Below are 26,945 nucleotides of genomic sequence, written 5' to 3' on the forward strand. Positions count from 1 at the left end.
AAAGGTTGGGTGAATACCTTTTAAAAATGATTTCAAGTGATGCCCGTTGAAAATTCTTACCATAATGCAATCCATGCATCACCGTCTGGTAGCTATTCTTCCCTACACACACTCATGGTACATAGACTAGCAGAAGCTGTTTACATGCTGTTTACATATGGCTTTGATAAACATGCTGAATTCTAATGAACATCCTCATGCTTAAAGACAAACAAAACAATAAATGCTTCTTAATAACAGCACAGATGTATGCCTTATTTTTTTTCCAAAAGGAAGGCATTGTGAAATGCAGAACTGTAATTCAGACAGGTGTCGCACAGTATATTGATTAATGATCACTGACAATGGACGTGAATCTGTAGATGAACTGTAAGTAATGGATAACATAACAGCAATAGCTTTTACAATCTTTATTATTAAAATTTCTACCAACATAGTAAAATAAGTTATACATCTGGCCATCAAATTACACATTTCCTTTACAGTCCATTCTGAAGCAACAGCTTTGGGAGAATGGTAGATATGGTATTCCTGAAATGCTAGAACCCAAACCTCCCTCCGTTTTAAAATAATTTCCACAGGAAATGACATTTAAAAAAAACAAAAACTTTGCCCCTTAAAAATCATTGCTATTTTTTAAAAACCTAAAAAGAACTGAAAATCCTCAGGCATATAATAAAATTGTTATTGCACAATAAGCTGTTTTGCAAAGTGGCAATCCTCGCTACTCTTCACCATTTCAATTTCAGACACATAATTGATTTATGATGCTTTAATATAAGGACATGTTTAATAAACTTTCATTGCACAGTTTTTCTTCTTTAATTGAAATATGAAAAAATAATAATCATGAATTATAGTTGGGTTGCATCTGGGTTGTTAATGTGGTGGTTAGGGTAAGGGGTTGTTCAAGTCCTCTGCCATAGTTGGTGGTGGTTTTAAGGCTCGGCCATGGCTGGCCTGACTGAGTCCTGAGGGGCTGCCTCCTGCTTCATGGGCAAGTCCTGCCCCTGTCCGGGGCCGGTGTGGGGTCCCACAGAGTTTTGGAGGGCGTCAGGTGGAGCCTGAACAAAAGCATCGCCGTGATGAGGATGGGGTGGGACGCCTCCTGGAGGCAGGTGCGCTGGTGGGTAGGCATGGTCACGTGGTCCTGGGAAGCGCACATCAGGAGGGAAGGGTGGGCGTGGTCCCATGGGTCCACGGACACCTAGACGGGACATTTGTAAGGGCAAATAATTAGACATGACATGGGGTGCTGAAAAGCATTCAAAGTGCTCAGTGACAGTGCATAAATGATTAATGTAAACACTGGGTTGAACTAGGTAATCGTTCCCATACCGTGTGGTGGAGGCATCGGTCCAAAATGATGAGGTGGAGGGGGACGGAAGTGTGGGGGTGGCGGACCCCGAGGATCGAGCGCATGGCCAGGGCCCGGCCTGGGGCGGAACGCGTGTCCGTTGGATGGACGAGGTCCAAACTCTCCTCCCATGGGTCCAGGTGGGGCCATACCTGGGTGTCCGTTGGCTGGTAGCGGAGGCCCGTGAGGAGGTACGTTGGGAGGAAGGGGGCCGTGCGGCCCTGGCATTCCAGCCGAGGGGTGGTAGAGGTGGCCGTGGGGTCCCAGGCCGGGTCGTGCCTGTCTGTGAGGTCCAGGAGGTGGCAGACGGCCGTGGGGTCCAGGAGGTGGCAGAGGGTCATGAGGTCCAGGAGCAGCCGGGGGGCCCTGAGGACCAGGGACAGGTGGGGGTCCTGGGACCATGGAGGCAGGCGAGTCCCTGATCGGAGAGGCTAGGAAGGATCCGGGGCCCTGAGAAATACACAAAGAGGCAGATAATGAGAAATCTACAGAAGTCACAGACATTAGTGTGCTGCGTTTTGAATATGGCTCATGAGCAGTCACCAGTGACAAGAGATGCAATAAAAGTTTAGTCATGCAATAAGAAAAACCACACAACTCCCAGTTAAGTACAGTTAGCCAAGGCTCAATCACATTACCAATAACCACACACCGTGATTTTTAGAATAAAAAAAATCAAACCGCTTCCACAAATACTTTCACTCAGACTTTCAGAACAGAATCACAATCTCTTTCAGTGCTGTGAGAACAGGTGAAACCACACATTCAGACAGAAATGTTTAGTCAACCAGTGAAGCAAAATGCCTTTGATCTCTCCCCAAATCCGGATCCAGCTTTAGGGCAGAGGGGGTGGAATGTGCACATACACCTTCACACCTAGCACCTAGACTGGACAGCCCAGCCTCTTTACTCACTGGCTCTGGACTCTCAGTGGAGGCCTCGGCCTGTGTCTCTGCTTTTGTCTGTGAATCTACTGGTGCTGTCTGTTTCAGAGCAAGGACATACACAAGGGACATGAAGGTAGGAGCTCTAGGCCTACAGATGGAATAAGAGAAGCTGTAGTATAAAATCTGCATCTGATTTAGGACAGACTTACAGATACGTCCATATTGGCAGGTGATGAGGTACGGGGGGCCATCATGTCTAAAAGAGGAGAAAACAGCACAGTATTAAGAGCAGGTTGGCAGTTTAAGAAGCAAACGTGAACCCTTCGATGAAGATTAATCTAGACGTACCAATCCCGGAGGTGTGTTTGTTTTCAGGGTAACGACCGTGCGGGTCTGATGGAGGCCGTGGTCCTGAGGGGAAAAACACAATACAAAACAAATTAAATCATGAAATCCCTGAAGATGCTGCCTGGAGGACTTTCTCATCAAGATATTGCTGTGAATTTAGTAATAATGACACACTATAATGCTAGCAAAACAACCTGTCACCAGTACAAACAACAGAATCGATGATGTGGTTTGTGCTTTCATTGGTTCATCCCCTCCCCGTATACTGACATGTTGTGCTTAATGCCTAATCATAACAATGCAATAGCATCATAGAATACTTGGGAGTCTACAGCAAATACTCAACACAACTCGTACATAATTACAATGATTCCTTTGAAGGAAAATACCAATGTATTTCAGTTTTCTTTCAAACCTCTACTTTACATCTTCCCTAGATTATTTCTTATTGCATATGTTTGTTGCTGCCAATAACACCAAATCAACAAAAATAAGCAAAGAAAGAAGACCAAGTATTACAAAAGCATAGATAGGTAATCCCTACTCCACGAGGAGAACAATCAGAGGAATGGAGCATTGTGGATTATTTCAGCAACACAAAAGTTGGGTGAAGCAGGCTTGAACAGGAGCAGAATAGTTCCACCACAAAAGGAAATGTCTGTATGGTTTAACCGAAAAGGAAGAAAACAGGAGTAGGAAATGGAGAGTTGAGGAGGACACAAAGGAATAGACACAGGTACCAAGGAGATGCGGGATGAGATATGCACTGGAAAGAAAAAAGGAAAGAAACTCAAGGAGGTGAAAGCAGTGAAAAGAATAAGGCGAGGCGTGCAAGAGGAGCAAGATTTAAGGACGCAAGTTTGTAGCCAAGGGCTGAGGTGCAACTGCTTGGCGAATCAGTGAAGGGGAAGTCATCCACTGGGACTCACCATACGGGTCAATTCTTCGCCCCACAGGGGCAGAGGGGGGGCGCCTGGGACCCTCTATCATTGGAGGGGGGGATGGTGCACCCCCACTCACAGGAGAGGGCCCATATGAATCACCTGTTATGATCAAACCATCCATTTTAACGATGGAAAACACACAGCCAATTATTGCATAAGTGTTCATCTGAGTAAGTCAAGTACTGAAGTGATATACTGTATATACAACCAAACCAATTAAGAAAATGAATCCAGGTATTGAAAGATGGCGAGTATGACCCCCACCTGTGGAAAAACTACCCAAGTTGGCCTGGGATCTAATCCCAGCTTTCCTACTGTCTGAATAAGGAAAATATACTATGTGGAGTGGACTGCTCATTCTCCTTTAATGAAACAAAGGAAACCCAGGATCTTCTTGCAAATGCAACCCAATCCGCTGCTCAAAGCTCTGTGGGATGGGCACTGTCCCAATGGCAAGATAACGGCAGGGAAGGAGTGGGAGCTGCTTACCTTGGCGAGGGCCCATCGGTTGTCCAGAGTTGGGTCTGAAGAGGGGAGCACGCCGCTCGTTTAGCTGGGAGGTGAGCACAGCCAGTCTGCGGGGGTAAAATAATAATTAGTGAACATGCAAATATTTGCCATAGGAAACTGAAATTCAGATATTTAATTGAAATAGTAACACAACAACCAAAACATCTAACTGGACTTGCTTACTTTTCACGGAGCTTTGATGTTTCCACCTTCTCTTGATTCAGAGCTCGCTCTGCATTTCGAGCATTCACCTGGAGACATAATGGAAGCCCCAAATATGAATCATAATGTTTGCAGAGAATTAGGCTTACATAATCATTTATATAATACTAGAAAATATTGTTAAATTTCAGCCACTCTGCAACATACCCAATTTGAGTGAGTTTTATTTTCCTGTTCTTTTATCTAGAAGAAAGAAAAAATATCAGTGAGGGTACAGGCAACATTTTTCAGTATCTGATTGTTAAAAAACAAAGCTTGACATGTACTGACCTGCTCTTTATAGACGTCCTCAGTCTTCTTCATCTGATCCTCCATTTCATTAATGCGTTGCCTTAAGACTTTGACCTGCTCCTCTGCCTCAAGAGCTTTCCCACCCACCTCAGAGAGCAGACTCTCCTTGCTGCGGCGCTCCAGCTCCTCCTTGGTTAATCTCCTGTGAGGCCACAGAAACACACTCCTTTGAACAACAGTAACTCCCATTTTTTCCCTATTTGAAAATTGCATTCTTTTTCAATGACTTAACTTCTAGACCCGATTTCAAGATTTTGGTCAGTGTTTAATATAAAGTATGCCCATAGTGTCAAGAAAATATGATACTATGGCAAGGTATCACCTATGCCGCTACATGATGGCTTAATTTTATTCTTCACATAACCATTGTGAAATGACAGTGAGTCTACAACTAGATAAAATGTGTAGTCACTTTTTATACCAGTTGTTTTCCCCATACTTTTGCAATTGCAAAACTTTTCAAACCCTTGAAATGATCAGAATGATTGTCCTTACATTTCAAGACTTTCCAGACTTTCAACAGTGAAGGAAAAAAACATTCATGGTACTGCAGGCTCCACTTACTGCTGCAGAGCATTTTCCTTCTGTTGGTACATCTCAGTCATGATTTCATTTTTCTGCTGGAGGATCTTGAATTGGTTTTCAACATGGCTCTTATCACTTTTTAGGGTTGCAATGGCATGCTCAAGCTCCTGGTGTTGTTCTGTAGCAAAACACAATTGTATGTTTAGAGAGAGTGAGGGAGTTTTTTTTTAACTTTGTATTGTCTTTTATCTTTGTATTTTTAACACACAAATAATGTCAAGCAGTCAAGCTATATGCTGACCTACTTTGTAATTTTTCGTGAAAAGAAACATGACCAACATACCCTCCATTGCCTTCCTAGCCTTTTCTTCATTCAGTAGTTTGGTCATGAAGCGATCACGCTCTTCTTCTACCACTGTGAGTGTGGTCTGGACCTAGGAAGAAATAAGTGGGTGACCAGTTTTATTGGAGAAATACACTTTACTGGAGGACCAAATTAACACTTTGTATTTCTATTCTTAACATTTGCCTTTCAGGCACAAGCATGGTGAGCTTTATTAATTTTTATTCATTTTGTTGCCATCTTACTCGAGAAACATCCATCATTTGTTTAATCCTGTTCTTTATGGCAGTCTTCTTATCTGTAAAAGAAAATTGAAAGCCCATTAAATACTTTGTATTCTAAAATAGTACTTTAAACAACTGTTGGACACACACTTTAAATAGCAAACTCCAAAGTTGCTGTGTGTCAGGGACTGAATGCGGCAGAGGACTGCCGCATGTGTGTTGGAGTCTCTTGATATCACCTGGAGTCATAATACAGGCCAGTAAAGCAAAAGCAGTAGTAAAGCAAGATGTGCCACAATTCACTGTGTATAAGTAACAAATACCAAAAAATAGTCTAATGAAACCTGAATCTATTTGCATTTGTTCATCTGCTCAACCCATCCCTATAAAAGGTGTATTATTGCTTTCACCAAAGTACTGACAGAGTTGGACTTACCAGTGGCCACTTCACCATTGGCTAAAACTTTGCCGTCACTTTTTTGCAAATCACAAGCGTCTAGGTCTGCCAGAAGATCAGACAGCACCTGCCAGGAGGAATTGTGAGGTGGAGTAAGTCAACAATTCGATGCAAAGCATTGTTGAGTGCCTTTTTGCAAGGTAAGGACTAGGTATGAACAGTTTATTATGATCACTAAGAAAAATTGTGACATTATAAAAAAACGACGGACCTCCACATTGTGATCTTTGAGAACCACAGAGTCCTCCAGCTCTTTCTGGGACTTTTGGTAGATTTTGATCTGCTCGTTCAGTTCCTTATGTTTGTCCTCCCATCCCTTAATGGTGGTCTTGAGCTGTAAGAATCAGTGAGATCAGGAGAGTGTTTCAGGAAAATGGGTTGAGTTTGCTGAAATGATCTGATTTGGCATTTCTGTCAACCTCTTCCTTTGATCCAAACTCTACTCAAACTAATCAGTTAGCAGGTGCAGTGAAAGGCAGGAGAGACCAGTGCTGATATGCGTAATATATGATTTGATATGATAGGTATAATAGCAGGATCTGGGGGTAAGGCTGCACTGTATTTTTTAACACATCTGTCAAATGCATTCACATATATCAAAGTAAAAACTAAGGAGCCAATTGCTTTAGTTTCTGGGGTAGTGCTGCATCTACTTAAAGTTAAGGAATCAAACATCTTTTAGTTCATTTCAACACATACAATTATTTCCAGAATGAGACTTCAAATATCCACCAAGTTAGATTATTTTTAAGAAATAGATTCAAATATTATCTTACCGTTTTATTCTCTTCTTTTAGTGCTGCATGATCCTTCTCAAGACATTTGTGCTGGACGTTTCGAGCATCCTCACGAATCTTGGCCTCGTCCAGGAGAACAGTGGTCTATGGCAGATAATTGCAGTTTAGAGTTATATGGAACTTTTTGGTTATAACATTTAATACAGACTCAAACAATGTACAAAACATTGCATAAGGACTGGGGGGGTAAATGATATCCACCTTAGCAAGCGCTTCCTGTGTCTTCTTCCTGCTGAGCTGCAGCTTATCATTCGACTTCTCCAATTTTTCAATCTGTTAAAGAAACCATTCAGCATCGTGAATTTAAGAAAACAAAAAATGGAGTTAAGATACCAATGGAAGAGAATAAAACGTACCCGGGTTTCATTTTTAAGAGAATTTGCCTGCTCCTCTTCAAGGAGTTTTGCATATGTGTTCTTTTCCTCAGCAATCTGTTGATTCCATGTTTCTGCCTGCAAAACCTTACTCTGCAAAGATAAGAATGAAAGAAACGGTTAACCGACAGCCCTTATCAAATGAAAAATATGCACAGCCAAGTGCCCACCACCAAATGCCAACACCAAAATATGACTGGAGTCTTGTCCTCATTCTTAAGTTGACTGATATAAAAGCTGTATTCAAATACAAACACTCAACATAATGTGTGCTAAAGACTTAGCATGGAGCACCAAGCTAATAATCTACCAGGGACACATCTATGAATTTGGTGTCTGCATTGTCATCACTCAACAGTTAAATTGACCAATCTCCCAAAGACTTGGTGTTGTATTCCTATAAAAAACATCTACAGCTACATCTTAATGTTACAATAGTCTTCATTCTACATTTTCTAGTTCTCAATCTACATGTCAGACTCAACTAGATATATACATCTAAAAAAAAGTCCTCATTTCCTTAGTACTTACCTCCAGGTCTTGGTTCCTTTTCAGGGCACAACTATTTGTTTCCTCTGACCGTTTTTGCTTTTCTTTCAGTTCTTCAGTCTAAAAAAAAACAATTCGTTTTTAAGTTTAAAAAATAAAAAGTTACATTTACTGGTAAAGAAGATAATCCTAAATTTGATACAACTGAAAATGTATCTTACCTGTTTCTGGAGTTCAGACATCTTTGAGACAGCATCGTTCTTTTCTTTTTTGAATGCCTCGATTTGGTGCTTGAGCACTTTTTCATCCACTGAACAGACAAAGCACAGCACACAATCAAGTTGTGATTTACACAATCTGCTTTTGTCTATTTAATGTGAAAAAGGAGGTGAAAAACTTACCAAGGTATTCTCGCTTCTTTACCTACAGAAAAAAACATAGGTTTAAAAAAGAATGAAGAATCATAAATTTGACTTCATTATCAACATTGTTCAGGTGTGAAACAAGAGTCACAGCAGGATGGAAATAAGGCTCTAGTTTTATTGTGTTATTGATAGTTTTTAAGAATGATGTGTTCAACTGAGATTCAGATGAGGACTAGAATATTAAATATATTGCTTTTCTTGGAATTATCAAATAAATTAAATTAATCACCATTTTTTCAACTACTGGCAAATAATAACACAGAATATGAAGGAAGATGAAAGCAGCAATATCACAAAGCTTACTGCCAATATGGTCCTCCAGAAGAAGAGGATGAAGGTGAATACTCCAACCAATGCAGTGATGACAACAGTTTGCAAGGGAAAGCCAAACAAGGTTTCCCCGGGCTTCCACTCTTCTGGCAGAAGGGAAATCATCTGAGGACACACAAACACAACCACATTGTTCAGGGATATGATCAGGAATGCAAAAAAGCTGGAAAAAGCAGGTTAACAATCATAATCAATCATGGATGTGAGTTGTTTGTCAGAAAATGCACTAATGAAGAGAGAAAAAAAACACCATTGTCTATAACCATGATTCGAATTTAATTACTATACTATGGCAAGGCAATAGATACAGACATAAGGTAACCAAATATCTCTTTGTCAAACATATATTGGAACTTGTATAACTTGCAGCAAGGCAATATTTACTCCTACTCCACCAGTGCTATTGTATTCATCAACCAAAATCGTATGTATAAAGAATCTCATGAGCAGTGACAGGTTACCCTAATCACACCACTGAGAAGCAGAGTTGTCACAATATCAATTTCACCATACAATACCATGCTAAACCAAGTATTGCATGACCAAGTAGTGTCCTCATACTGAGCGCAAGAATGTTGAAGACTCCCTGTTGATTAGCATTAAAGTTAGGAGCAGCCCAAAGAGCAGAAACAGGCAAATTATACAAACTGACAAACTATTCAGCTCTTTTACAAGCATGTCCTGTCACTGTATTCTTTAAAAATTGTATGCTGGTGTGGACGTTTTTTCACATATTGATCCTATCAACACAGTTTCTATCCTGAACCATGGATTTTGATACTTGTGATTACGATTCAAAAGTATTGTTATGTCAAAAGTACTACAGCGAGTATCATAAGGGCTTAGTGTCATGGTACTTTAGTGCAGGATAGGAAACTGACTTTTGCATCCACCTGCCACTTTAGACACTTTTATCATTTAAGAGCCAAGTGTGATTTTTACAATTAAAAAGAACCTTTAAACAATGGCTGGTTACTGCAAAAAGGCTGGTTGAGTGGATAAACTTATCAGCAAGTCAAAATTTACCAGCATTCAACTGCTTCAGTAGTGTTAAAATAGTGTGCACTGTGCAGTCATACAGAGAAGAGATCTGCATACCAGGCCAACCAAAAACAAACCTTTGAACTGAGCTTGTGGCAGCAAAGACAGGAACAAACATATACTCTATGGCTCCTAATGAAAAAATGGGATTACATCCAATAACCTTGACAATACACCACATTATGCGCTGGGTGGCCTTGTCTGGATTGACACTGCAATATGTGCCCTTTCAGCCCAGTGCAAATCAACAAATTAGTTAACAGATGGCACTGCACATGGCCATGACTGTACCCCCACTATGGTAAAGGGAATCTATCCTAAATTATATTCTACACAGCAAACAAAAAAAAACATTACAAAAAGATCCTTGTGGAAGTGAGTGATCTTGTTTCTGAACACTCAAGAGGCAAGATCAGCTGCAACTGTTAACAAAGACAAGTCTGGTGAGTAAAATTCTGGAGCAACGTTAACGTCAAAGAGCTCATAATCTACCCTTCATCCGCAGGCCATGTAGCTTGGCAAGTAGCCGGCATATTAAAAAGGGACAGAAAGACTAATTTTCCACTTACATGTTGCAACTCCTTTAGAAAAAGCAGATATAGGTGATCCAATTCCAATACAGGTCGAGGGAATGTATCACTATCCATGACAGTCTGTGGCACTGACCAAACAAAACAGGAACGGAGCTAGCCAAAGTATGCTAGTTTGACAGATGTTAGCTTGCTAACGCGTTAGCTAGCCCGCAAGCAAACGGCACTGTTATCGTTAGCTAAAGCGAGCTAAAGATTAAAAAAAAAGCTTAACGACAACAAACATACGTTGTTATAAACCCTGACAACGTTAGCTAATTGAGACAGGTGTTGACTCACTGGCGATAATTAGAACTTGGCAACGATAGCTGGCTAACCTTAACTAAAATTGAGTCGTCGAACCCCTTTCACAATCAAAAACCAACTGACAACAAGCTGGCTATGCTAGCAGAGCTGGAGCCTTGACTGCGGATACCGATTTTGGTGCCATAAACGAGCAAGAAGCCAAATGGATTGACAGCAACACACGTTAGCTAACGACGATACAACAAATGTGTCTTATGATAACTGTTTGCCTTGCCAATATTAGGCCCGGCTAGCCAGCTCACCACCGGTTGTGTTGAACTTCAGCCTACTATACACTGTGGAACACGTCAACAGAAGGACGAGAGTCGGGATGCATTCAAGTCAACTCGGAAATTGGAAACACGTTACTTTACTGAAGACGCATTACAGCAATGGCCTGGGTGAGTACTGTAGTAACATGTCTCACGAGTCAAGACACACTGTGTGCAATGAGCAACCGTTTAGGTGATAGTTTAAGAAGCAGAAAAATGATTCAGTGAAAATGACACCTACATTTTTCATTATCATGAATTTGGGTGACATAGCTATTATTTATTGCTAATTTATTCTTAGACTTACCACAATGGTCCACTCTGCAATTTTAGTCTTGATCATGGCAAGGAGGCAGACTATGTATAACATTCCGGTTGAGAATAAACCCAATTCTTCTTCATGAAAATCAGACACTGGTTCCATTGAGTCCAGCGATCCTGGATGAACAAAAATGAGCATAATGAGTAAAGGACAGCTTGTAAAGGCAAACAGTTCAATCAATATCTGTAAATATGAATAATTTTCTCCCAAAAACCAGAGAACCAAGGAGAGAACCAAACTAATCTAATCCATGATGTTATCAAAAGAAAACCTCAAGTTGCTCAACTAGCAATGAGTTAAGAGACCAATTTGTAGACTAATGAGCTTTTAAATCCAAATTAGCTATACTTTATTGTAGTCCTAACAGATATTAACCAGAAAGTGTACCATTGTCCAATAAAGAGTTTCACATTTTCTGATCAAGCCACAATGTAACAGAAATTCTTTTATTGTAAAAAACAAAACAAACAAAAAACCCCAACTCTAATTTAAGGTGAGGGTTTGGCATAAGAGCTCTGGTGACACTACAGTACGGGATAAGGTTAGGGTCAGGTTCTTAATCAACTTTTTAGATGAAAATTACGATTTCCGACTTAGTAGCTTAACAAAGAAGAATCAACCCCATAGTGGAAGACAGTGGAGCAGCTCTTGTTTCTAATTTTAGGAGACTTGCTCATGTTTCAAAAATCTGAGATCATAGACAGCATAGGTGAATTCTGTTTTGAGTTCAACTTTAAAGGTGTTGAGATCATCAACATATTTTCCATAGTTTTATAAAGCTTCTAGACTGCCAACCTGAGGATGAGTGCTCCATCTCCACACCAAGGCCCATGTCAAAGGGATTTTCCAGAGTGGCTTGTGGGACTTTCTGCATTTCCTCTGGTGCATTGAAACTTGGCTGATTGTCTTTGTTTTTGTTGAAGTGCCCTCCATCCTCCTCCACACTGACATCTGGTCCCCTTTGCACTTCATCCACTATGACTTGCTCCTCTTCCTTTTCCGGTGGCCTTTCCACCGGATCTGTTACGGTGAGGTCGTCATCCCTGTCAGACCCGGGGAGGATGTCTTCATGTTTTTCCTCAACTGTGTGCTGGAGCACTTCTTCTTCTTCAACTGTGTGCTGGAGCACTTCTTCTTTTTTAATGTTCAATTCATGGTCATCTACAATGAAAACATTGAAAAACACAGAGCAATAAGGCATTGATGAGGGATTTTTCAGGTACTGTATATTGCAAGATTTCTGGACTTAGAAAATCCCCCATTCCTTCCTAGTAGAATTCTGTTTTTCAGCTACGTGTGCACTTGTTCAAATCTCTGACTTACACTCAAACAATGTAACTGATCTGGTGACGGAAGGTGTGGTCTCTCATGGTCAAGAGATCACTATTTGCTAAGTAGGAGTTCTGTGTGACTATTTCTTAATTGCAAAGGGGTCACTGAATTGTAAGGCTATGGCAGTGCTGCAAATGTTGGTGCCTGTATCACTATAAACTAGGGCCAAACTATTCTAACCAATGATTTTTTGACACTGTGATATCCATAACTGGGCTGGAAACTGTCAATAAAGATTTTTTCTGGCAAATATGTAAACAATGGACCTTACCTTTTTAAAAGTAGCCACTTAAAGTATAATTGTTAACAAAGGGCTACACTAATGGTTATACGCCTGCTGTGCCATATCAAGTTCTGCATTAATTTTATCAGTGGAATGTGAGCTGATGCAATACACGGATCTGTGAAAGGCCCATATCAGTGGATAACACTGGTGCACTGTTACATCTGTCTGACGTTGCCAACTACAGAAGAGCCATCAACCCTCCTTTTACAAAATTCTAAATAAAAACCAAACTACCTTGGTCAGTATTTGATGCTGTGTCTGTTGACAACGGTGTGCTATCACTGGCCGCTGAATACTTCTGTCGTAGGCTGAATGCAAGCTCCTGGAAGTCATCCAATATTTCAGCTTCCTCATCTAACATACTTGTGTCCCCTTGTTGGACGTCACCGTGTTTTGGGTTTCGGCTATCCAGCATCTTCTCAATCTCATCCAGGATAGTGTTCTCAGAGACTTCCAAAATGCCCTCAAGTGCCTTTTCGATGTCTTCAGTAGTGCCTACATGTGAGAGACGGGCAGCCTGCAACTCAACGTCCAGGTCAGAGAACATGGCCTCCACTTTGAAGAGATTCTTGAGACCCAAAAGCTTTTGGAACCGCTCCATGTCCTCCTCCGTGAAGTGGTCTCGCAGCAGAGTCAGTCTCAGTACGCTGTCACTGTATTCTGGCTCTGAGGTTGAGGGAGTTGGCAGACTTGATTCTAGTGAGGGTTTGTCAATATCTGTGGGTGATGTGTGTGACTGTGTGAAAGAGATGGCATTTTCATCTTCAAGCAATTCTTCTTCTTTCTCCTCCCGCTCTATCCCTGTGTGTTTTGATGGCTCTTTGTCCCTCTCCTCCTCACTTAGCTTTGCTCCCTCGACAGATAATTCTGGGGAGCTATGCTTATTTTTATCCTTTTCTAAATTTCTAACTGAATGGTCATGGTATTTCTTAAATAGGTTGTCATATGCTGTCTTTTCATCGTGATCTTTGAATTCTGAATCCTTTGATTTCTCCTCCTCAATAGGCAAGTCCTCTTTTGGTTCAATTTCCATAATGGGCTCTTGATGGGTCACGGTTTTGTTTTCTTCTAACGTAGTGTCTAAATCCTCTCTATAATCCTGAGAAGTGTTATAGTCCTGTATATACGCATTATCTTGACCCTCTGAATCTTCTGACACCTCCTCCTCAGTGGGTTCATCTAGTGTTTGAATATCTACTATTTGAGGCTGGGGGTCAGCTGATCTATTGTCTCTTAATACAGGACTCGCTGCTGCCATACTCTCTTCTGTTGTTTGATGGGATCTCTGCTCACCAGTGGGAACGACTGTTTCATCCTGGGCATTTTCATGCCTGGTCATTTCTCCATCGCTCTCATCATCATAATCAAACAACAATGGCTCAGACTCAGTATAGGTTTCTTCATTTCCCGCCTCTACAGAACTGGATGTAGGAGGATCTTTAGGAACTAACTCTTTGGCTTCTGGCTCTTTCGGGGATTCTGCAGATAGCAACTGAATCTCTTCTTTCTCTGCATCCTCAGTACTTGGAGGGGTTTTTGAGGCAATTTCTTCCTCATCTCCTTCGTCGTCATCTTCCTCCGAACTCGAAACATGTGTTGTCGTCTCTCCACCGCTGACAATTGCAAAAACTGTATCTCCAAGTGATGTCCACATGTTCTTATCAACAATCTGTTGATCATCGTCATGTGTTGTCGGCGGACTTTCCTCCTTATTTAGAGGATCGGGTTCTGGAGCGTCTGCTGCTTCTTCAGAGAAAGACAGCAATGGAGTTTCTTTTTGATTATCACTGTAATCATCGTGATGATATTCCAATTCTGTGCTTTCTTCCTCTTCATACGGGGTAACTTTCCAAGTGCTCTCATCATCGGTGGTGACAGCATCAAACGTTGTTCCAAGAGTAGTTTTTAACTCAGGGATTTGCATCCCTGCAGAAACCGAGGCAGGTTCATCTTTGGTTTCACTCTTCTCTGAATCAACATTTTCCAGAATAGAGTCTCCTGTGATTTGTTGCTCTTGCTCTGCGTCTTCTGTAGTGGTCTCAGTAGCATCAGGTGCAGCTCCTGTATCAGACTCCACTACTTCTGTAGCGAGTGATTCAGCTGCCATGTCAGACGGAGGCAAAGAGGCACTTTGATCATCTGGGACCCTATCAAGATCCTCAGAGTTATCGTGACCGTCATTTTCATTTTCACTGTCAGTTGTCTCATCTGTTGATGGCTTTGTTTCTTCTTCTGTGCCCTCCGCCGTTTTGATTTGGTCAGGTGTGTCTGTATTTTCACTGTCATTCTCCTCCGTTAACACAGAAGAGCCTAACAGTGATTCTATGTCATAACTGTCAAACTTATCAAATCCTGTGTCAAAACAGACAAAATCTGTTTCCTGAAAGATGAGAAACAATCAAATTAAATTAAATAAAAAAATATATATTTTGCTCAAATGAGGGATTTTCAATTCTTGCACAGGAACACAAACTGGTGAAGAAAAAATTGTATTACATCTTTTTTGCATACCTACCAAATTACTTAGGACCACACAATGCAAATAAGTTATGTGACTTTATGGTGTTATTCTAATCGTTTTAATGCTCCATGCTGTTTTTATATTGTATTTTAACTTGTCAAATAATTTCAATCAACCAGCAACTGATTTCCATACCTCTGCTTTTATTTCCAGTTCTTTTTCAGTATATATATGGTTGAGTGCAAGAAGGTCCTTTGGGAAATAGCCAAAGCGGTTACCAACCTATTGACAAATACAAGGAGACATCACATTGAAGATTACAACTTAGGCAAAGCTAGATGCTATCCAGTAATGATGAATTATTAACCACAGTATACTTACACTCCCCGCCCATAGGTCTGTTCTTCTGCCTGCCACTTTGTAGTATACATAGATAGTTTCTGATTTTTTGAAGGACAGGAACCGACAATCTGGTCCTGAGAAATCGCTCACTGCTTTTCCCCGACACAGAAGCACTGTTAAAGCAAATGCGCATAATTACAAATACAACCAAGCGGTAGGCTAAACCTTACTAATTTGTTATTTCATATACAATAGCGCATTAAAAGAAATTCAAGAATCCAAAAGGCAACCTGGCAGTAACTTTCCAACTCTTAGTATCAGGAGAAACAACATTCTTACAACTGCAATAACAAAATATTAAACCTTTTATTGGATAATCTCACAATATTGCTGTTTTTGCAAAAAGGGAAGACATTAAAAAGTGTTCCTACTAAATAAGGAGGGGGCAAACGAGACAAGAACTCAGCTTCAAGTACCAGCACTCTTTCTTGGGTCTTAGGTCTTTCTAACCTCTAAACAAAACCTCATGGTCTCAGTCTTGTCTTAGTCTCAGATATTGGTTTAAAATTTCTTTCTGGAACTCTGGAAAATGATTTTGTAAGGAACAAACACATTATTCTACTTCTGTCCCCATTGGTGCCAGTGTCATTGGTTTGTTGCTGCTTTGACTAAGGTTATTTGGTCTACTGTGTCTAATCTAGATCCAAATAACTTTTCCTGACATTCCTGTCATTACTATCGTCAATACAGTAATTTTCGAGAAACCTCAACAGTATCCTGGGTTGCGGTTCTCTTGTCTTTGTCTCAAATGACGTGGAGGTTCACCAAAACACACTTAGCTTGAGCTGTTTGCTCTTATCTAGCAATGCAAACTGCACCCTGACATCGGGTCATCAATTAAAATTCTGTAGCAGTTCGTTAAGCCATCATTACAGTAATGTAATGTTATTGACACATTGGGTTTCAAAGACTTTGCTGGTTGTTACATTGGTAACGTACAGTTTGTTAGAATAGTTTGTTTGTGTTTACTAGCCAGGAGGTGAGAAGTAACAATTAACTTTATACAGTACCAGCTCACACTGGAGTTAAGCTAACCACCTAAAACAGAGCTAACGTGGGTAGTACTTAGCTAGCTAATGTTAACTATTGTTTGTGCAGGTACTAACATTAGCAGAGACAAATCTTTGCCAAAGGAAGCCGGCCGGCCGCTAATTAGCTGCTAATGTTAGCTAACACTATCTATCCGGTCCAGCAAATTGTTAGCTAGGCAGGCCGGGGCTGCCAGGCAGCCGGCCAACACAGGCTTCGTCTGAAAGCCTAACCTACCAAGCTACGGACTAATGGTTGTCTGCCCAGTTTTTTTTCAAGGTGTAGCACATAACCATCACTACAACAACCCTAGGATGTTATCCAGTTCGCAAATATCGACTGGCAACAGGTCAAAGATAAGGCGCAGTTTATGGCTAGCTGGAGTCCAGCTTCGGTTCAGGCTGGAGGAAGCATCCTTGAAGTCATGATGAGCCAGTAAAACAAGCCACAACTTACTGCTGCACTCCTCGTCGGCACATCTTTTAAAGTCAGAGAATCTTTTATCCAATGCTGTAGTTGAAATGAAATTAAATAGCAGTAATAAAAAGCCTTTTCGGTAAAAGACCTTTGCTGCCATGCTGGCAGTTTTGTTGACTGGGTTGATTCTGCTTGAGCATGAGCACTGGGCAGAAGAAGCCGACACGTCAGCAGATCCGGCTGTGGGGTGTAGCTTTACATCAGGATACGGTTCGGGTTTGGCTGGAGGTGTCCGTGTGGGGAAACAAATCTCAAGTTAACTGCAATGATAAGACAGAAATTGTACAAGCAGTCAACTATTGCAACAGCCTTTCCTGTCGTTATATGTAGCCTGTTGTGGTTTCTTCTGCAATAATCCATTTTTCCGTTCATCTGCGCTACAATGCACCAAGAGATTAAAAACAACAGTCTCCTTCGTCATACATATTCACATAAATTCTTAAAGCGTTTGACTGGTAGGCCTACATGGTAAATATGCTTTTTCCTACCCCATACCCCACTGCAAACTAAGGTGGGGTATGTCGAGCAGCAGGACCACACAGCCACAGAAATAACTTGTCAAGAGTTTGTAAAGAGTGACCATAGGTCATGCAGAGCAGAGGAACCAACAATACTACAAAACCCTAACCCATATTGAAAAACTGCTTTACAAACAACTAAATACATAAAAAATAATATACTATTCACTCAAACAATAGTTTGAGTGGAACAATATCTTCTATCACAATAAATCAAATATTACCATAGAAAGTGATCTTATACAGCAGAAATTAAAGGTAAACTAGATAAGGCAGTGATTCTCAACCTTTTTCATATCAAGGACCCCTAATTCAGTCCACATTAGAGCCACGGACCCCCATTTGATGAGATTTTGTCTCTCAGACCCAAATCTGAGAATATTTTTTATTGTTAGATATGATTTTGTCATACTTCTACATTCTCTAATTGTGTTAACTTCTTGTAAATGAAATAATGCTGAAGTTTAACAATTCACCAATTTGCTGGGGAGCCCCTGGAACCCCCTCAAGGACCCCTGGTGGTCCCTGGACCCCACGTTGAGAACCACTGAGATAAGGTGTATACATGCTTCAGTAGCCTACACTGACTAATATTGGTATATCCCATCTTACTTGGGTTTCTCATAATCAAGATAAGGGCTTATACAGTAGCCTATGTGCTATTGTAAACACGACATCTGAAACACATATGAGAGCAAATATACCCTCAAAGAATTGCAGGCCCAATCTGGTAAACAAAAGTCCTTTCCTCAAATTTGAAATAGTTCAGTCTGGCCACAAGGGAACAGGTTCTTAAAATATCAGAGAGCAGATCAGTATCCTACTGTATATTTCACTGCAAAGCAAAGTTTCTCAATTTTATTGCATAACCACTAAACTACTTACTCAACTCAACTCAACTCAACTTTATTTATATAGCACTTTACACACAACACAGTTGATCCAAAGTGCTTTACAACACACACAGAGGAAAACAAAACAAAAGGAGACAAACACAATAGAAGAAGAGAAAAGATCAGAGTGATGATAAATAATAATGATAATAATAATAATAATAGTAAAGGCACATGGTCACACAGAGCCCAAAGTGACAACACAGACCTACAGAGACTCCAGGAGAAATACCTGAGCTAGTTAAGTTAGGCACAGTTAAAAGCTAATGAGTAGAAGTATGTTTTAAGATGACTCTTGAAGATCTCAATAGTGGGGAAGAATCGGATGGTGGGAGGAAGAGAATTCCATAGTTTTGGGGCAGCGATAGAGAAGGCCCTGTCCCCATAACACTTAGTCCTGGATCTCGGGACAGACAGAAGTCTTTGGTACTTAGTGGAAGTTTGGAGGAAATAGGGATGTATTTGAATAATTACACATTTATTTACACATAGAAGGTTTGGAGATGGGGAATAATGTAGTTTGATTAGATTAGTCTGATGGGGGTATAGTTTTGCTTTTTCATTTAATCTTCTTAGCTTGTGGAAAATAGTCCCCTTGGAAGAAAAAGGAAAAAACTAATCCCATACTACATAGTACTATAGAAATATCACAGCAAAAATCGAATTCATCCTACAGCCTACTTATACCATAGAAGACAAAATACCTTCAAATACGATAAGGCTAACCACAGACACGATAAATCCCTGTACAGTTTAGGATTATTATGGTTTTTCGCTGGTGTCATTCTTAAAAAAGCCAATAGTTGGCGGTCAACCGCCACAAAAGAGGTAAAGAAGAAGGGAAGGGGAGGCGCAAAGAAGAAGAAGAAGAGCTGTTTGCCCCGCCTCTTCCGAATGCAGCAACCAATGATTACGTTGCTTTTCCTGTTACCTTTTTCTACACAACGTGGGAAAGGATTTTATTGAAGTCGGCAAATGATGCGGGACACCGGATAACATCGAAATTTACAAAACCTTGCTCGGTAATAGTAGTTTATTTGACTACCTACTGCACGTGGGACTTTATAATTAGCTCATTCAGCGATAATATTGACAGTAATAGTAGTTTACCTTACAACAACGAAGTAACGTTACTAGCTAGCAGGTAGGAACTAAATAACGTTGGTGAAGTTGGGTTGGGATATAACGTTAACGGTTATCATTTGTTTGCGAGCTCGTAAAATTTTGTACGAAAAGTTTAAAAAAAGACCTAACCTAAATATAATTATGTAGGTTTGTAATGGCGTGTATTTGAAACTATGCTACCAAACCTAACTAGTGAGTTTGTACGGCATTTCACTCAAATCTCAACCTCACAGAGCCGTAGATATACACACACATGACAGCTGGTTACAGCAGTGCGTTTTATTGATTTCCAAGGAGAGTGCTTGCTCAATCATATTGTTTTCTGTGATGTAACTTGTATAAAAATGTTTAATGACCACAAGAAAGTAATCTTTATATCTCAGAAGTATATTACTGTTGTGGTTGTTTGAGTTCTGGTTGTGAAACCCTGAGCACCTATTAAGTTTTGTTCAGCATCAACACTTGTGTATGTGCGTTAAGAGTTGCCTGATGAACACAATACTATTTTTCTTCCCACAGGTGGGAGTCGCACATGATTGATCTGGCCCAGTGATAGACAGCAGCAGTCTTGTTTGAGTCTAACTGCTCATTATGGATGACTTGGAAACAGAGTTCAGGCCCCCTGAAGAGTTTGGTCAAGATGATTCCTCAGACAGTAACTCTACAAAGGGAACAACAAAGTCAAAGCTACCTCTGGCAGAACCCATATTTACAGGTGAGGTATATCTTGAATACCTTGAATGTTATGTTTACTGTGTAGGGCTAATAGATAGTTATTAATTTTTGTCACAGACATGTTTATGTGCATTTAGTAATCCATTTCCTGCCTTGCTTCTTTAGAGACACCTAGGGAAACTGGGTTTCATAAGAGCACAAGGATTTGTTTGCAGCGGATCAGAGAAGCCATGTTGCATCATAGATGGCAAGAGGCAGCAGAATATATGTCCAGTTACCCCCAGATGTTAGAGGACACAACTGGAGGCACATCACAGCATCTTAGAGAGGTGGGTTGTACTGTATACGAGTCATGCATAAGGCAGTTTGAAGAAGTAATGCAAAAAGTTTGATTTCCATATCCTTGGTTTAAGCGCTCTTTTTACAATTCCTACCCCAGATTATTTGGAGAATCGGCACCGAGATCCTACACCAACATCCCAACTCAAAGATGGACGACTATAACAACATCTATGAACGAATGAAACACTCAGGAGTTAAGCATTACCTGATGGTATGTTTACTTTATAGATCTGGCTGCACAATGCACACTTCATGATGGTTTACTTCAGTGCTGAAGAACTGTTTCAGTCCTATGCTTCATGCTTACATTTTGTGTCTTCTAGATCTCTCTGGAACATTCTTTCCACCTGCTGGTGAATGGCCAGATTGAGGATGCAAAGCGCCAGCTGTCTATTGCTGAAAGTTGGAGGTATGGGAAGCAGTCGGCAGGACAGTCTCAGAGGATTAAACTGGTCCAGGCCTACAGGAGTTTGCTGGATTACGTCATCTGGTGTGACAAAAAGTTCACACACTGCAACAGTGGTAAGGGGATACAAGACAAAACAAAGCAACCCAAACCTTCTATTATTAATTTGTATCAGAAACACTGGGACAGCTCAAGCTCTTGTGTTATGTTGCAGTGCCACCTACAGGTCAAACCCTGTAACTGCTATATGGAATACATTGGGTTAAGATGGGCTCTAGTTAGACTTGATATTTGGATATTAGATCATGAAGATCATCACATCACTGTGCATCCACACTTGACCTGAAATGACTTGTTATGTGTCTCCCATGGCATTATTTATTCAGATGTGTATCCACATTCCTCTTAACCTGCTCTTCATCTCCACTATTTTACACTGTTAATATGTGCATTGTGTTTGGATTGTGCTGTGTATGTAGAAATCCAATCACAATGTGAGACATTTCCAAATCTGCTTTTAAAGAACTGATTGGAATGCGTGCAAAATATATTTTTGGTGTGTCCAGACCTGTCGTGATTGAATCTCTGTGAATCTCTGTATTGTATGGCTGTAGTCAATCTGAGCTGCTCCCTTTTGTGTGATCCGTGCCAAACCATTTCAGATGATCCTGATGCCGGTGACAACCAAGAGATGCACAGCTACTTCAGACAGTCCTCGGTGAACCTGAAGGAGATATTGAAAAATCCAGGCATCTGGGATCCCTTCATACTCAGTTACACTGATGTAAGTCATTCCTCCAATCTAATGAAAAGTGGTAAGCTTAAAGAAAGATTGATTGTTTATTTGATAGAATAAAATGCCACTAACCACTAAGTATTCAGTTCTTTATTGATTACAGAGTTGCATGCCTTATTTCCATTGTGTTCTTTAAATTGTTTTTGGAAGGAGGCAGAAAAATCTCACTGATTCACAAAACTTATTAAACAGAACAGATTTAATTTGTCAGTTTGTTCCACTCTTCTGCCCTTGCATTAAGAAATGAGCTTTTTACTTGTCATGCTTTTGAAATGCAGCCCTCTGGCCAAGCTTGCTATTGTTCTATGTCCGGCCCTAATCAAGTTAAGTAGTCTGACTTATAAAACATCTGTTTGATATTGGCAGATGCTGGAATTCTATGAGGATCATGAGGAGGCTTTGAAAGTCCTGAATGACTACGCATATGACAACACTTTCCCCCCAAATCCCAATGCGCATGTCTACCTGTACCAGTACTTAAAGAGGCACGACGCTCCGGAGAAGAAATTGATAAAAGTGTTGAAGGTATAACTGCTTATTAAAATGCACTGTAGGTCAAAGTTTTAGGAAGGAACAGTTGGGATTTGTTCATGCACAATATTGCATTACTGCTCATTTGTTTGTGTATGGTCAGGTTAGGGTCAGATAAATGACAGACACTTTACAGAAGAATTTAAGATGATAACTAAGCCATATGTTTACTCAAAAGTATCAGAGTTGTTGTATGTTTTGTAGTGTGTGTTACTTTGTCATTAGAAATTGCGTCCAAATTGCGATTTTAACTCTGCCTGTTATTACATTTACAGTTAAGCACACAAACTACACACAGAGACTAATCCACACTTAACATCTTTACTTCCCTTTGTCATAGATCCTCCATGCATTAGTCCCAAGTCACGAGTTGATGCTGGAATACTGCTCTCTACTGCTTCAGTCAGGTAATGTCAGTGTGTAATAGCTGACTTTCAATCCAAAATGACCTGTCTACCATTTAAAAAAAAAAAAAAAAACCACTACTCTTACCAAATTATGGATGGTACACACAATTAAAATGAATTGATATTATTTGAACAATAGTTGTTAATTTAAGTCCTACGGTTGAACAAATGATAATTCTTTTGCGAACTGCATACTCTATATTTTAGAAATATTGAATGATGAACTTCAGGTTGCCTATTGTTTGATTTGATCAAAATGGATATATATTGTTATGGAAAAGAGGTCATTATTTGACTGTCTAGCATTCTTTTTAAAATTTTTACGTCTTTGTTATGTGCATGTGTCCCAATACCTTTTTTTTTTTTTTTCAGTTCCATAATATTCCGTATGTGTTCTTGCAGAAAAAGAAGGTGATATTCAGAAGGCTTTAGGAGTCACTCTAGATATGCTGGACTACGCCTGTTGGAAGAGCAACTTGGACGTGTGGAACTGTTTGAAGACCATTATTCACAAATTAAAGCTTCAGTACGTATAATTCAGGACGTTTAATTTGTCTTGATTTCAAAAGAATTTGTACAGACACAATGACTAGAGGGTGACTTATTTGATATACATCATCCAGCACCAACAGGATGATGTATATCAGCTCTGAAATTTCCTCGCAACAGGGAAAACAAATTTAATCGATAGAAAGTTCTATTTTTATTTTACTTTACGCTGACTGCAGTTTTTACTGTATGTCATCAATGTTTCTGAAGATTATCCTTCTGTATATTTCTGTATAGAAATGGAGGAGATTGGAAGGACATTGTCTCTGAAAAAATGGCAGCAAGGAAAGACTGGTGGCCTGCGCTGCACTTCACAAGCTTCCATGCCAGTAAAGACTCTGAGGAGAACCCGGAGTTGATGGAAGTGAAGGCGTCACTGACAACAGTCCTTTGTCCAGGTAAGTAGGTGCACATGTTGCACTTTAAGCCTTCTGGAGGTAGCAGAAAGCCTTCTGGAGGTAGTGTTGTCTTAATTCAACAAATCTTTTTTTTTTTATAACGGCAAAGGGGACTTGTTGGGCATAAGGCAAAGCAGGGTGGCTGATTGCTATTATAAAATGGCGGTAACACACCATTGTATTTAACAAAAAAAGAACGCAAATGCTTGATAAAGCTTTTGTTTTGAATTGATAATTATCAATAGTTAGATGTTTTTCTTTCGCTTAGTAATTTAGTTATTTAACAGTAGCTAAACAAAGTGGGGGCTAAGCAAAACATAACTACTGTGATTATCAGTTAGTGTATTTATATTTCAATTAAGTGATTTGGTAACAGGTGTGCATTTATTAGGTATTTTACAACACCTTCAAACGTGACTCAACCATTCAGAACTGAGGACTGGAACTATCTGTTTTGTAATTGATAGTATCGAAACCAGGTGCTTAAACTAGCTTAATATTGCAAGGACGAGTTACATAAGATATTGCATATTGGTAAATATTCAGTTGCATCAAAGCAGCATACTTCACCATGTTTGCCTGTCTGCTTACATAACTGCCTGCCATTTGCCATGTCAGGCAGTTATTGCTCAGGTATTAAGAATCAGTTTGTGCATACATTCAGGCTCCCATTGACTGCAATGGAGATTCAACAGTGCTAAAATCGATCAAAAATTGTCTGTGTGTGTTGTAATTACATGACAGTAAAAGTTTTGCTTCTGAGATTGTGCAACATAATGACCAGTGCAGCAAACTAATGTTTTTGTCTATCGGCCAAAGTGGCAGATGGACTCCAAAACTCACCATCCACTGCCTCCATTTTACCAGCCAACTATGATTTTCTACTGGATTAGAATATCTGCTGTTTACCTGACAATGTGGCTGATGGGCAGTCTTACCTGCCACAGACAAAACTGGATAGTATCATTAAATGATCAAGCTTAGCAATTATTAATTTTGTTTATGGTGGAAGTAAGGGATTAAGACTTGGATCAGCATCCATGCTTAGGCAGAAATGTCAAAACCGTCCTCCTGTCAGCACTTTGAGTGTTATGGGGGCCAGCCCAAATTCTGTTTGCTGAAACCACGAAGGACTGAGTATCTTACACACAGCCACAATTGTCACAATGATAGATAACTCCTACAGGTGAAGGATCTCTGGAACGAGTGGTGTTGGATGCTATGAGGCATGTCAGCTTCAACTCTAACCCTGTGGTCACTATGCAAGCAACTTGGAAGATGGGTTGCTTTATTTTGACCAATTGCATCTATAGAGTGGTTTCATGCAGCTACAAAGATTATCTTTCTGGCATTTTTTGCCTTTATTAGATAGACGAAAGTGAAGAGAGACAGGAAAGATCAGGACAAAGATGGATGACATGCAACAAAGGTCCTGGACTGAATTCAAACCCAGGAAGTCGTGATTACATGGTATGCGCCATAGATTGCTGAGCCACCAGCTACAAAGTTTTGACCAAGAAAAATAAGCTCCCTGAAGCCTCTTGGATGAGTGGCCAAACGTCTTCAACTCTTAAATTTTAAGTCCATTTGATTTTGTCTTTATTTCTTGGACATCTTACTGGATGACTGAAATGAATCTACACAGAAAATCAGCTCTGTAATTATACAAATCATGTATTTTTCGCTGCTTTGGTATTATTCTCCGTAAGATTACATTGTTTTGGTGCGTTAACATAGCTAGCTAGCAAGCTCTAACTAGGTAGCATTAAGTTGATGAACAGGCCAGTCTCACAAAAATGTTCTTTTAATGTCTCTCCTTGAGTGAGAACAAGAATGCAATGGTTTGAGAAAATATTGATTTGTCACATTGGAAATCATGGGAACTGGGTTTCATTTGGCCTTTGTGGTGTAATTGTAGGCACTGAGCTAGTCTGAAAACAGTAAGAAATGAGTTTTAAATTGAATGTATAGGTCCTTGCACAATTTTGCTGTCCAGTTCATTGTTATCTTTCTTTCTACAGACCAAGTTCTTAACTACACTGCTGGAAAGGCTATCAGTGGAGAGTGGACTTAAAAGAAGAACATAAAAGAAAATATCAAAGCGTGGCTTCAAACTATCAAGAAAACGCCTGAAATACTGTCAGGAATTGTGGCAATAACCTTGGCAAAGACTTCTTGATAAAGAGCACGAGTCTAACTGGCAGATGTGAGCTTCATACAGTCTTCATAACGGCACGGATGGAATGAGAATAATGTATATATATATATATATATATATATATTTTTTTTTTTTTACTTTGTGTGGTGAATTGCAGTTTGAACTTTATATCATCATGGTATTCTACACTGTCCACTAGGTGGAGCTCTTGATATGTATTTTCTAATGAGTAGCTGGTGGATATGACTACTTCATTTTGACAGAAACTGTACATAACGCTGTGTCTAAGTTCATGATGGTAATGTTTCAGTAAATATTTTAACGAAAGCCCAGTCTCACTCTGTCCTCAGCTGAACTTTGACTGCTCTGCAGATGAGCTGTAAGGTCACTAGTGATTGTACACCACACACAGCCTAAGGGGTTTTCTCTGTCAACTCTTTTGCCATGTCAAAGTGCTCACTCAACACTCCACACTGACCTAACAGCAACGTAAATGTGCACAAGTGTAAAGTAGTAGGACAGACCCTTGACAGGGAGGCACTGTCAGGGATGTGATGAGGAACACAAAAAAGCAAGAAAGCAGTAATCGTCTATTAGAAATGAATGGGATCTGTGTCCATAAACCTGAAAACCTGGAAGAACAACCCCTTGAAAAAGCACAACAACATTCATTTTGCCTGTCAAGTGGCCAATAGCTTTATAATCTTGAAATCCTATACTGTTGTGGGGTTTGCAAGGAATTATACAGCCATAGAGGCAAAACAGCAGGGTCACAATCCATGTCTCAGTTGTTTCAGGGTTTAAAATCCTTTTATTGTTTCTTTCCCTTGGATTTAAAAGATGCAATCCATAAGGGATCATAATTTTCTCCTGGTCAGTCCTATTCCATGGAAAGAGCATCTAGTCCTAATATTCTGTACACATGTATTGTGTATGTATACCATTGTCAATCTTATTTCACAAAGCGCTGACATTTCAGCATGTCTTGGCTTATCCTTATTGATGCCATCTATTCCATTTCTGTAAAGAGGGGATTTTATTGTCCTAAGCTAAGGGTGTTCCTAATGGTATCACAGGATGCTGGCCTACACATACTGTGCTCATTCTCCTGAGTCCTTTGCACTGAA

General features: G+C 40.1%; 2 protein-coding genes across 5 annotated transcripts; one reads left to right on the forward strand and one right to left on the reverse strand.

The window, feature by feature from the left end:
• Positions 1–19: 19 nt before the first annotated feature.
• On the reverse strand, positions 20–17,129 carry mia3 (MIA SH3 domain ER export factor 3). Of its 3 annotated transcripts, XM_071919050.2 has the most exons (28): positions 17,000–17,129; positions 15,494–15,627; positions 15,308–15,394; positions 12,886–15,031; positions 11,829–12,194; positions 11,019–11,149; positions 8,497–8,628; positions 8,170–8,191; positions 7,990–8,078; positions 7,811–7,888; positions 7,262–7,372; positions 7,107–7,178; positions 6,885–6,989; positions 6,320–6,442; positions 6,088–6,175; positions 5,673–5,725; positions 5,428–5,518; positions 5,124–5,262; positions 4,539–4,701; positions 4,416–4,451; positions 4,230–4,297; positions 4,026–4,111; positions 3,522–3,635; positions 2,593–2,655; positions 2,454–2,500; positions 2,272–2,340; positions 1,339–1,807; positions 20–1,207 (listed from the first exon to the last, which is right to left on the reverse strand). In XM_071919050.2, the coding sequence occupies exons 1-28, from the start codon at positions 17,118–17,120 to the stop codon at positions 939–941; spliced, it is 5,472 nt and encodes a 1,823-aa protein (XP_071775151.1). In that variant the 5' UTR covers positions 17,121–17,129; the 3' UTR covers positions 20–938. The 3 variants fall into 3 exon arrangements, with proteins under 3 accessions (XP_071775151.1, XP_071775152.1, XP_071775153.1); XM_071919051.2 differs by lacking the exon at positions 2,272–2,340; XM_071919052.2 differs by lacking the exons at positions 11,019–11,149; positions 11,829–12,194; positions 12,886–15,031; ... (1 more) ...; positions 15,494–15,627; positions 17,000–17,129 and adding an exon at positions 10,134–10,359.
• On the forward strand, positions 10,743–26,945 carry taf1a (TATA box binding protein (TBP)-associated factor, RNA polymerase I, A). Of its 2 annotated transcripts, none has more exons than XM_071919054.2 (11): positions 10,743–10,840; positions 20,076–20,271; positions 20,397–20,560; positions 20,671–20,784; positions 20,897–21,095; positions 21,642–21,763; positions 22,142–22,300; positions 22,647–22,713; positions 23,116–23,239; positions 23,500–23,660; positions 25,682–26,945. In XM_071919054.2, the coding sequence occupies exons 2-11, from the start codon at positions 20,148–20,150 to the stop codon at positions 25,732–25,734; spliced, it is 1,287 nt and encodes a 428-aa protein (XP_071775155.1). In that variant the 5' UTR covers positions 10,743–10,840; positions 20,076–20,147; the 3' UTR covers positions 25,735–26,945. The 2 variants fall into 2 exon arrangements, with proteins under 2 accessions (XP_071775155.1, XP_071775154.1); XM_071919053.2 differs by lacking the exon at positions 10,743–10,840 and adding an exon at positions 19,366–19,453.

Source organism: Centroberyx gerrardi, chromosome 18 (genome assembly GCF_048128805.1).
Source record: "Centroberyx gerrardi isolate f3 chromosome 18, fCenGer3.hap1.cur.20231027, whole genome shotgun sequence".
In the NCBI taxonomy this organism is placed as follows: domain Eukaryota; kingdom Metazoa; phylum Chordata; class Actinopteri; order Beryciformes; family Berycidae; genus Centroberyx; species Centroberyx gerrardi.